The sequence below is a fragment of the Pollicipes pollicipes genome, unplaced genomic scaffold (genome assembly GCF_011947565.3).
Source record: "Pollicipes pollicipes isolate AB1234 unplaced genomic scaffold, Ppol_2.1 Scaffold_4219;HRSCAF=4965_pilon_pilon_pilon, whole genome shotgun sequence".
Classification (NCBI taxonomy): domain Eukaryota; kingdom Metazoa; phylum Arthropoda; class Thecostraca; order Pollicipedomorpha; family Pollicipedidae; genus Pollicipes; species Pollicipes pollicipes.
The window spans coordinates 436,706-449,091 of record NW_023596448.1 but is presented as its reverse complement, the minus strand read 5'-3'; the positions used below and the strand labels follow the sequence as shown (position 1 = coordinate 449,091).

Genomic DNA, 12,386 nt, shown 5'->3' with positions numbered 1-12,386 from the left:
GGATCAAACAATCGATCTGCAATCTACCTTCGCGAAGTCCTCAATGTCTGTAGAACCCAGATGAAAAATTGACAAAGCTTCTGAATTTTATCGGCTAAGAAAGAGTCAGCTGACCATTGCAAATTACGAGCGCCGGTGATTTCTTCCGTACAGTTGTTCAATGCCTGATTTCTGCAGCTTATTAATCTTAAAATGCAAACAGGATTGAGTTCACGGCAACTCCTGGTTTCTGTTCTGGTTACAAGGTAAAAATAACAATAAAACGAAGAAAACCGTGTCACTTGTTAACCAGCGAGCCATATCCGGGGATTTGGGGGGAGGGGGTCACCATAAGATGGGCTTTTGTCAGCCCTGTGTTCCCCCTTGGCAAGGCTCCGGCTACGCCCCTGTCTACACACAAAAACAGATCAAGTCGCGTACGTTGCATGATGCGCAGTGAAGTGTCCGTCGGGCTAATCCATTCCTAAGGCAGACAGCCTCCCAGGGGGCTATTTTTCTGCGATGGTGTGGTGTAAAGGAAAACAATTGGGGAAAAATACTGTTGCAGGTGTCCAACACATGTTTCATACACCATGTAGAAGTAACGCTGATCCAAAAGTATACAACAAAGTAGCCACACGATCAGCTCGTAGTCAGTCATACGGGAGACATCCAGGCCGGGGCAGTGACCACCGACGGCGGACAGAAGCAGGGCCCAGATAAGGAACACATGACAGATGGGCCTTATTGGATGGCCTGATTCTTAAAAGTGAATCTCCACTTTTATGGATTTTGTCACATTCGTTTCTAGCATTTTCAAGCTCCCGAATTTGTTTCAGCCTAAAATGCTGCGACAAGTCTTGTTTCTTGAAAAGCAGCCAGCGAAATGAATGCGCATAAAAAATCTGACGCATTGTGAACCATCGATCCACTTTCAAAATTCTCACCAGCCTATATCCATGCCGTATTTTGGCATCTACACTGTGGTGGCAAATGCTTCCTTAATGACCCAAAATACCTACCGGCTCGTGGAATTTCGTCTCCTCAGGAAAGACAATGTAAAATGGACGAATCATCTATTGAAGCTGAATAGCCTTATTTGCCAAATGACAGATGGGTCGGACAGGCAAGATTGTGCACCAGTGATAAACAGCTCTAGATGCATATCTAGCAAAGCAGCCATGACATTTGAATAAAGAGCGATAACAGCCTCCATACCCCCCCCCCCCCCCGGCCATCGGGCTCGCTTTCCAGGAAAAAAGCTTCTGAAGTACATCCTGAGCTTGGCCCCCACTTTTGGAAACGCTCGTACGCCTATGTCCAAAAGTAAGGAAAGTTTAGATGACCCTCGCACTGCCAGGGTGCACCCGCATGAGTTTTTGAGAATGCCTCTTCAGCATCTTGTGCAACTGCGCCCAAACTTTAGAACGCCTATGGGACATCCATTGCCAGTGTTTTGATAACAAAAAACGTGATTCTAGCTTTTCTGGTTTCAGGGCACTGGTGGTCCATGAGGGACACTGCGCGGGAATCTACGGCCTGCGCGGACGGCGGGCGCCAACTTACGATGCCGCGGAACGCACGGGACGGGCCGGCATTGCCACATTGACGGAGCCCTGTGTTATGAAGATATGCACCATTGTACTTGGAATTGAACACGTAACACACCTGTGAAAGCCTTGTGTTACCACAAGGCACGGTCTCGCAGGTATGATGTTGTAAAGCCTAAGAAGCACAATTTTCTGGAAGATTTGACCCTAGGCCACCTGCCATGATGGGCTAGCTATTGACCTAACAACATACAGACTAGTACACAATCGCAAGATCTCGCTGCGACCAATCAATCGGTGTTTTCCTCTAAGCCCAGTTGTATTATTTTGGAAACGCCAAGGGTTTCATTGCCCCCCCCCCCCCCTCCCTCCCCACTATCAACCTTAGTTATGAAAGATGGTAAAGCAAGGAAAGAACATATATTTTCCTATGCTAAATTTCTCACAGACGCCCGTGTTTTCATCGTTTACGAGTCATGTCCGACAATATTGATGTCACTGAGGTTTGCGACGTACTCAGCTATCGAGGCAATAAGGCGTTGCCTGCTTTTCACTTAAGCAAGAAGGGCAAGCATGTGTTACACAATGCAAATTTTTATCCTCTTTTTTAAGGATTAATCCGCACCTTTGGAATGTTCACATATTTCTGGGATCAGAGCTCACACTAAGCAGTGATTTTTATGTGAGCCCTGACCCCTACCATCTAATTGTGCAATGTCATGTGGCGGGGAAAATGCCACATCGTTCCGGATCACATCGATCCCACCCCTAAACAATCGGCACGTTTCATTTCTTACGCATGAGCGGCATCATTTTGTTTCGTTACGAAACGTATGTTATGCCTTGTGACCTGTTTGCGTATGAATGATAATTTAGGTGTGTTTCGAAAAAGTAGAATATCGTTACTGTCACCTGGAGGCCATCTGTTGGCTATCCTATTATCGTGTCGTGTTGATGCTAACGCCTCGAGTAGTTTCATAATTCCCTTGCGATTCTTGTTTCACTGTGGAACAAAGAATCCATGCACACCAAAGGAGGTTCTTTTGCAACCAAGCGCGCGTGCTTTCCATTTACTTTTTAGAAACAGTTGCATATGAACAAAGAATTTCACTCCTTCCACCGTGCAGTGCAAAAACGAACCGAAGAACTTTTTGAGATTATCAAACCTTCTAACATGATTTAGAATTTCAGTCGTTTGAATATCCCAGAGTTGGTTCACGTTTCCGATACCAACAGCACGTGAAGTTCATTAGCTGCAAGGATCAAGATGAGTACCGGAAGTAGACCCGACAGCAGGGCCTCTGGGCCAACGATCATGAGCGCTGGCTCCAGACCAGGCATAAACTCCAATGCCTCACTTCCATTTCGTTCGGCCCTGGATGTTGACATTGTTTTTCCCAAGAAAGATGACAGCACTCATGCAGCGCGAATAACGTCTGCTCCTCATGGGATGTGTGGTATGTATTTGAAAGTTGAAGCACTCTGTGTTGTCTTCAAAGTTGAAGGCAGTATATTTGCTTTACATTACAGATCTACATGATATAAATGCTCTGCTATGCTGTTTTGTTCACAAGCCCCCAGGTGCTGTCATTTTTAGACGTTTTGTGTTTTTCACAGATGTCTCCTGTGAAGACATTATCTAATAGGTCAAATCTTATTTACGAACACCTGTGTTTGATTATTTTCTATTTATTTCATTAGCTTTTCCAAACGAAAGCTTTTCAGGACGCCTGTTGTTTCATGCGCAACTTAAGGCCATGCCTGTCATTTTTAAGTTCAGGAAGCCTGACTGATTTATTCTCGTTTTGTATTTCCTGGCTTTTATTGTATGTCGATACGTTTGCCAAGCGCTGCTGCTGCTTTTATTCTGTCACATGCATAGCCAAGTCACGGCAGGCAGGGTAAACGTACTCCTGGTCCGGCACGCGGACCTGGCCGACCCCATTGAACGCGACAAATCTTCGACACTGGCTGTATCCTAGAAACTGATGACTTAGGTATGTGAGACCAACATCATATATACATGCACGAAAGTTTAAATTGCATGACAACAGGTAGCTAATAATCATTGCTAGCCGATGTCACAAGTGTGTTAACATATTCAATTCCCAAAGCTGATTCACCACAAGTAGAACTTTGCGTTCGATAACAAACTAACGGTAATTTAGTTAATATGTGAGGGTGAAATAAAGATGGCCTGTTTATATTTCCGCTGGAAAGCAATTGTCGAATCGTTGGATACGGTATTGTTGTCGGATACATAGGAGTAACTACACTTCGCGTCACAGTGCAGGTAATTTGTGCTTGCCAATCAACTCCAACCTAATGTTGGTACACAATCACGCGTCATATCACATATCACATAGTCAGGTAGCTATCGGGGATGCATTTTGTTTCATCACAAGCAGCCATACCGGCGTGAGGCTAAGAATGCATCACAATACAACTACCCCCCCCCCCCCAAAGAACATCGCATGACTATACTTAAAGGGACGGGACGTTTCAAAAAATTTGTCTGCTGCAATGCGCACGAAGTTCCATGGCATTCATCTGATTCATTTGTTTTCCTCCTTTGCCAATCATTTTGCTCTCTACGCCACAACGTTCTACAACGTTTGGGTCTAAGCATGAAACCAATAGCAGGTCAGTGACCGCCATGAGTAATGCATTGCGCTAATCATTTTTTTTTCTGTCACGTGCCAACCAACGGCAAAGTGGATAAATGATGGAGTTTCAGATGTTTGGGACTTATCAGGATGGAAAACCGTCTTTTGGGACCGAATATTATCCTCTTGTTGGTGAAATTACGCTCTGGGAACTGTTAAGCTTTGCTAATCAGTGTATTTTTGTTCTATTTTTCAGCCGCAAGATGACACTTTTTTGCTAGGAAAAATATGAGCGGATACCTGCCTACACAAATTGACACCCCTGGATACCGGTTATTCGCCTTGGTTGACCTCGGAGAAGGGGAAAATGAACGTTAATTCGCCGCTTCTGTCTTTATCTCGCAACCAACCAAAAATCTATATTGCACTACAAACGCAGACACAATGCTTCGAAACGTAGGGTAAACAGCAAAACATCACACAATAACTCACTCTGCACTAAAACGCGACTAAGCACTGTTATTTTGGGTTGTAAAAGCCAAGACGTCCTCCAGATGAGGCAGATGCTCTGTGAGCGACCCACGGGCTGCTGACAGCACTATTCTACCACAGCCGACTGCCACTGGTCGGTGTCCTGACGATCTCAATGGTGCCACCAGGTCGCATTAGCCACCGGTACGTCTTCGCCACGCTCTGCTCCATGGGCCTGGCCATCACGTACGGCCTCAAGGTCAACTTCCACGTCTGCATCGTGACAATGATCAACCACACGGCCCTGGCCAAGACCGGCGAGGACGAAGGCCACGGTGGCGGCGGCGAGAGCAATTGCGTGGCCAAGATGGCCAACGGCAGCAAGGCCGCCGATACCGGCGCGATGGATGTACGTCTGGAGAGTCCGCCGCCGCGCTATGCACACTCGGTCGGCAGCGGAGGCTTACTTCGGGATTGGGGCGGCCGAGAACTGGCAACATGTGTTCAGAGGGGTTTGACTCTCCGGAAAAGTGCAGACTATGAAATGTGGCGCAGGCTTCATGCAACACATGCGGTAGTACTAACAGCTGTGCTGTAATTCCAAAACTTGCTTGACTATTAGCGCATTGGATTAACTTTAACGAAATTAATCGTTGCAGAACGCTGACTTTTCTGACGCGTTTCTTGACACTGGCAACTTTGACGACAATGAGCCTGTAAAAAGACTGACTAACATTTTCGTCGTACAGCCGGCAGCGAATCCCATGATTTCATTCCATACTTTTGGCATGCAGCACAAACGAACAGCACACCCAGCCATAATTTTTCAGGCACGTCCCAGAGTTTTTGCGCTGCAAAATTATTGGATTATATCGCCGGCCACTCGGCCAAGTATCTCAACCCAGCCATCACCGCGTCGCTCTTCCAGGGGCCGTTCACCTGGAACCCGATCATCCAGGGCGTTCTGCTGAGCGCCTACTTCTACGGCTACCTGGTGACACAGCTGATCGGTGGTCGGCTGTCGGAGGTGTTGTCCGCCAAGTGGACATTCGGGGTAGCCACCCTGCTCAATATCGTGTTCACCCTTCTGACGCCCACCGCAGCTTACACCAGCTGGGGCGCTCTGCTGGTCATCCGCATCTTGGAGGGCATGATGGGGGTGAGGCTATGCGCAATCAAGGGTCATCAAAGTTAACGTCATCTTCTTGGTGCATGCAATGTCATAAAGAACAAGTAAAATTGACAGAAGCACGTGCACGAACAGGTGAACCTGTCATTCGCAGGATCTTGCATAAAACCAGATGCTGGCTAAACAATGAAAGGATGTCAATTTTTATATGACCGCTTCGGTGTGGGTTACCATATCATGATCGTGCATTACCATGTGTGATAATGACATGGTAGTCATTGGTTGATAGGCGTCGACTCATTTTGGTAACGCAGTGATGACGCTCGTTTGAAACGACAGCAGCTTTTATGAAAACGCCCGTGGCAAATTTTTAAAACAAGTTCGGAATGACCTGACAGCATTGTTAAGACATGCTAGCACTATTTCAGGTATCTGTAGGCGATACGTTGTCTTCAAAAGTGTCATAAGTTATGTCACAAGTTACAAGGTATGCTACGTCATGCTTTGTGCCAAAATAATTGGGTCACATTATCTTGCAAATCGGATTCTCATGCCAGATTTTATACAAAAGTTTTGCATTATTTGTATTTTTTTTATTTATTTTTATTTATTTCAATGCACTTCCGGCAGTGTCCGAATTGAAGCGTGCCATATCTTTTCAAACCTCTGTATTTTTAGTTATCGACACATGATAACAGTATAATCACTAACACGATTTGTCGTTGTCAATGGCTTCGTGTTCTTTCCAGGGCGTGACTTTGCCCGCTACGCACGTGTTGCTGTCAAAATGGTCTCCAAAGTCAGAGATGAGTCGGTTGTCGTCGGCCGTCTACGCAGGTAATTTTACCCCACCAACCAGGCTGGAAAACGACTTCGTCGGTCTTAGATGAAATGACTTAAATGAAATTAAACAAAAGAAAATGCTTTCTTCGGTCCTTTTCCCAAATGCCGTTTGGCCATTGTAAGCGGTTGCGTAAGTTATCAAAAATTATCGCTTCCCCAGGACAGCTATTGATGCTAAGTAAAATGCACTTTACCGCGTCTAAGGCAACCAATCAGTGTTGAGGTTTCAGTACCAGTAAATAGTCGATCACACGCAAAATGCATTGACTTGAGACTCATTTATTTATAAGCAAAACAAACCATACCCCAAAAGCGCCATTTTATTTCGCATTACAATCCTGTGCCAGGCAACACCAGACGAAGGATTGTGATACGAAATATAGCGGCATGTCTTTAGCCTAGTTTGTGTTTCTTGCATTTCTTTGACGGACGCCAAAAAATGTTAAAACTCATTAGTGAGCGAAAAATCAACCAGTCGCGTCCAGCAAAGAATTGGAAGAAAGTTTGTCTTCGATGTGGCAGCGGGGCCGTTTTTCGAATGTGGCTTAACTGCTATATAAAATCTGGTAGCCTGACACGAAATGTGGCCAAGCGACCACACTCATGCCTATGAATATCGTGAGCTTTGTTAGAAATTAATTCAAGGATGGGTTATCATAAAAGATACAAAATGTCTTAGGCGTCAAATTACGCTAGATTGACGTTGTGTTATTAAAATCTTACCAAATTCTCAAGTGCCTTTATATATTTTATCCTCGACATTTGGGCAACCGGTTAGTCCTCTCAAGCAATAAAAGGGTGAGTATTATAGGCCTGCGCACGGTTGCGGGGGCAGGGCGGGGGGACGCTGCTCCAAGCTATCTGCTGTCCAACACCACTTGAACGACCTGCCTCATGACCGGGCTCATCCGTCTACACAACGGGTTCCTTTGTTTGATTCATCACATGACGATCATTTTGTGGATAGAGATGGGTCCAGATGCAATTTAACTGATTACGGCTAATTGAATGGTAGCAACTAATAGCAACTAACAGCTGATGTAGTTGTTCTGGGAACCAGAGTGTTTATCATTCGCGGGTAGCATCGCGGATAACATACTGTAGAGGGATTAGGGATAGGCGAAAACTCCCTTATTGCCGTGCTGTCGGAATTACTGTTTATCGTATTTATTTGACCACAAACACTCCATACGCACATACACACACACGTACACGCAAACGCACACTTTAACTCACACGCACACACTCACACACCGTACGTACACTCGCTTCACGGTTCCACCCTCACCAACGGGTTTTCCAAATGCGACGAGAACGAGCAAGTCTGTCCCAAACCCCTTCTTCGTGAAATCAGCGCCGATGGTGGGCGGTCATCCTGAGGTGGCTGCGCGCCGACCTGAGTCTGCTGTGCTGCGTGTCGGCAGGCCTCTCGCTGGGTACGGTGCTCTCGGTGTCGTCGACGGGTCTGATAGCCGGCACGCTGGGCTGGGAGGTGGTGTTCTACATACACGGCAGTCTGGCGCTGATCTTCATCGTGCTGTGGAGCACGCTGGTGTACGACTCGCCCGCCTTCCATCCCTGGATCTCATCGAGCGAGAAGAACCTCATCATGGACTCGACGGGCCACGACCACCACCATAAGGACGTGAGGCCCATACTCTCGCCGACTAGCCGATGACGGAGAGACTGCCGCACAGCTATTGACCAAGGAACAGGGGATTTGAGGCGTCCAGGCGGCACTGTGTCGCTCGGGCTCGACGTGTTGAGTTATTGCAAGCTGCATGGCGCCACCGTGGATACCATGTAGCCCTTCAATTTTGAGATGAAACGAAACATTTATCATGAACTTACAACAGCGAAGGAAAAAGGAGGGAGCGTGGGTTGTACCATGCCCACCAGACCCAATGGTCTCACAAGTACATGCAGCATGTGGACCGACTTCGGCCTGAACAGCATGCAGTCGGGATGAAGCAGCTTAATATGTGCTTCCTTTCAGAGTCCGCCTGTGCCGTGGAAGGCCATTTGGATGTCTAAACCATTCTGGGCCATCTTGATATCTCACACCGGCAGCAACTTTGGATGGTACGTGCCTGAGCCTCTCAATGCTAAGCTTAAAAAGTTGCACTCATGAATTATTCCGCCCGAGCATGACATCAGTGTGCAAGGAGACGCAGTTGACTGATTGCAAAATTATCGCGTGTCAGCCTGTACGATTTACTCTGACGTTTGCTCTCTGCAGGTACATGCTGCTGACTGAGCTTCCCAGCTACATGTCGGGCATCCTCGGGTTCGATATCAAGTCCAACGCCCTCCTCTCGGCGCTGCCTTTCCTCGTCATGTGGGTGTACTCCATCCTCTTCGGCAACCTCATGGACCACTTGGGCGCCAGAGGCATCATGACCAGGACTCAGATGACCAAGCTGGCCACTGGCATCGGTTAGTGCTTCAAGTAGCATTATGGATTTCACGGGAAAAGGCAGCGTACTTAGAATTAAACTGCTGCTGTGCGATGATAATCGTACGAAACACGCTGACTGGTGCCACGAACTAACACTTCACTCTGGACGAATAACTGCAGGACAAAACTTTGACGAAGACTAAATGACTTTCCTGCTGGCATAGCATAGCCGGCATAACACCGCGGTTTTAGCAGGTTCTGTCCTTTCTGTAGGACAATGTAGACGAGACCGCTTCTCATGGCCTGTATGTAAATACCCTACCGTTTCGCTGCTCGTGGAGGGCTTCAGTAACGTTCGCCTTTCTTATGATATGGTGGCCTTCGCATTGATATTTTCAGTTTGTGTAATGATCTGAGCTTTGTATTACCGGCCTCTGACGTCTACGGGAGTGCCCAGTCGCCCTTACCAACTGCCTCGTTCATACCGCAATCTGTATTGGTCTCGCTTCGCTAACCTGGGACCTATGTGGCCAGCCGCTTTCATCCCAGCCATCTGCCTGGTGGTGGTCACGTTTGTGGGCTGCGACAAGGCGCTGGCCGTGTTCCTGCTGACCTTGTGTACCGGAACGTTCGGCTCCATGTACAGCGGCTTCCTGGCCAACCACATCCAGATCGCTCCCATCTTCGCCGGTACGGAGAGTAGCGGAGAGACCGGAGCGGGTGTGCTGGCTCAGAAGCCGAGGAGACACTGCGCTGTGCGGGCTGGCTTGCTATGTACATAGGGCGATGTTGGCTTCAAGGATGGAATAATTGCTTTGGTGATCGCTCTCGTTTAGTGTCTAAGTATGCACATGATGTTTTAACCCGTTAATGCTCCGGTGGTCAAGTGTCATGGAGTCCTTGGGACTGAGTGATGCTTGGTTTCAACCATGCACGCGTAGCAATTCAAATTATATCCTTGGCATAGCTCAAATTCAAACCAGGCTCCTCTGATTGCTAGTCTGGTGCTCCACCAATTGAACTCAAGGAGAAATGCAATCTATCAGTGTAGGACTTGGTGCTGTTCATCTGCTGGATGTGGGGGTTTTCCCGCAGAATTGGGTACCGTATTGGGCTGATACGCTTGGCTTACCGGTGGGGTTGTTAACCAATGTCACGTGTGCTGCTTCCTGAATTTTTATAAATTTCCAATGTTGATTTGTGTCTGATTGTTACCTCATTCCATGTTGATCGGTGATCGCCGTCTGACCATAAAGGTTCTGCCTCACCAGACTTAGGGTCTCCCTCTGGATGGTTACCTTCTATTCCCCCCAGTCAGACCGACAGAGGGTGTGCTGTCCACGCCCCTTTGTAGGACCTACCACAGTTGCGCAGCATGTCTTATATGCAGCTCTTCGTCTGTTCCTTAGCCGTTAGGCGTTGGTGCTCTGACCTTGGTAACTGATCTCTAGAGAATTGAGCTGTTTCCGAAGACTCCCCTGATGTTGCATACGGTAGTCGCAATAATTTTTTCATTTGTGGTACTAATACCCCGCCTCAGTCCCTTCTTAAAAAGGCATCGGTTGTTTCGAAAGCTGATCGCTGAATGGCCTACAACGGTTCACGCGAGAGCGAGTGTTAGCATAGGGACTGAAGATGTCACTGGGTGCAGCTATGGCGTCTCACCGAAGCTGGCTGGTTCACAGGGACCCTGATGGCAATCACCAACACAGTAGCCACCATCCCGGGCATGGTGGTGCCCAGCTTCGTCGGCGCCATGATCCATGAGCACGTGCGTGTACAGTATATAACTATATAACCACGTGCAGCGTATCGCACGTGAGTGCTGCGCTGAACACTGCATCGCACCGCACTGAACCTCGCAGCGCCGTGCAGCAGTCCCACGCGGTACAAGAGTGGTTCAGTCCTCCTGGCACCACACGTGCGCGTAAAGCACAACATCGGTCACTTCATTACTGTACGTAGGGTACCTAACGCGAATAGTTGATGCGCTTTGTGTGGGAGATTGCACTGTTCGATGCCACGCATACTACATCAGTATGCATAATCTCTGAACTGTAAAGTTCCGTACTAGAAGTCACTTCGCAGTCATTTTCGGTATACACTGTCGAATCATGAGCTCATTGCGCTCACTTCGAGTCGAGTGAACGGACATGCTGTGTCCATGAGCTCGTTGTCTTTCCTGCCGTCAGGAAGGAAGGTGGAGGAGGAGAAAGGGCACAGCGAAGTAATCGTCTGGCTAGAGCCCTGAACTTCTCATCTCTCTTCAAAATAATGTGTAATCCTTCGACGGAAATAGTTCACATTGTCATCAATGACAAAATTGGATGGGGAAGGTGTGTTGACATCACAATTGTATCTCAGTGTCCTGTGCATTACTGTCACCTCTGTCAGCGCAGCCCGCTCATCCCCAGAACACAATCGACAAGTGGCGCGTCATCTTCTGCACGACGGCTGGCATCCTGACGGCGCAGGGCATTCAGTACATGTTCCTGGCGTCGGGCGAGGAGGAAGAGTGGTCGAGCAAGGCGCACAATCCCGATGACTAAGAAATCGCTGGTGCTCCGCGGTGACCAACGGCGGTGGTGGCGCACCCTGCGCAGAGGGTCGGAGGCGGCCTCACCGAGTCGGGGCCGCTGGGTAAGGTCACTGACCGGGGACAGCGGTCGAGAGCAAGTCCGGATGTAAGACGGGAAACGAGTCCAGGAACCGTAAAACTGGCGGTGGAAGTTGGGCCGATCGCCGTGTCGCTGGACCGTGGCCTGGGTCGGGCTAGAGTGTCAGTCGAGTGAACGGGCCAGCGGCTGTTCAGCATATCAGCTGTCTGTCAGCTGCCGACCTCGCTTTGAGATCGATCAGCGAAGGCGTGCCAGTCAGCTGGCGCTGCACGCCTTTTAAAGCGCGACAGACTTGTCAGAATCACTAACGTAGTCTAGAAATGTAATGCAGTAACCTTAGCGTGGTTTTAAAATCTCGCATGAATGCACTTTAGCTGCAAATGCCATTGAAATTGTGACATGAAATACAGCTTGAACTTGTGAAGCGTTTTTGTATCAGAGCACGTGAGAAGCGTGTGTGTAGTTATGCCTTTGCGAGAGAAATCAGCGGGATTTCCCTCAGGGAACGGGATTGACAGAGACAGCTTACCAAACAATGCGAGATTAACATCACACTAACTGTGGACCTGGCGTGGAAGGACAGCCTTCTTCCCGTTGGACAGCCAATTGGCGCACGGTGGGATCCAGCCTGACTGTTCATGGGCCATCGGTACAGGCATATGATATGTTTATGCTTGCATGGTTACGAAAATACGGATTGCAGCCTAAAGGGCAAAGTTATTTGTACATTTTCTGAACGTGAACATCACTCATCAAAAGCATGGGTCATTACTGCTTCCATTAAAGCGAAGC

General features: G+C 48.1%; 1 protein-coding gene across 1 annotated transcript; it reads left to right on the top strand.

The window, feature by feature from the left end:
* The first annotated feature begins 2,648 nt into the window (after positions 1-2,648).
* Positions 2,649-12,018, top strand: LOC119095647 (putative inorganic phosphate cotransporter). Its single transcript, XM_037218513.1, has 10 exons — positions 2,649-2,986; positions 4,795-5,015; positions 5,535-5,765; positions 6,485-6,572; positions 8,003-8,223; positions 8,575-8,660; positions 8,818-9,014; positions 9,511-9,666; positions 10,662-10,747; positions 11,391-12,018. The coding sequence occupies exons 1-10, from the start codon at positions 2,797-2,799 to the stop codon at positions 11,523-11,525; spliced, it is 1,611 nt and encodes a 536-aa protein (XP_037074408.1). The 5' UTR covers positions 2,649-2,796; the 3' UTR covers positions 11,526-12,018.
* The last annotated feature ends 368 nt before the right edge of the window (positions 12,019-12,386 follow it).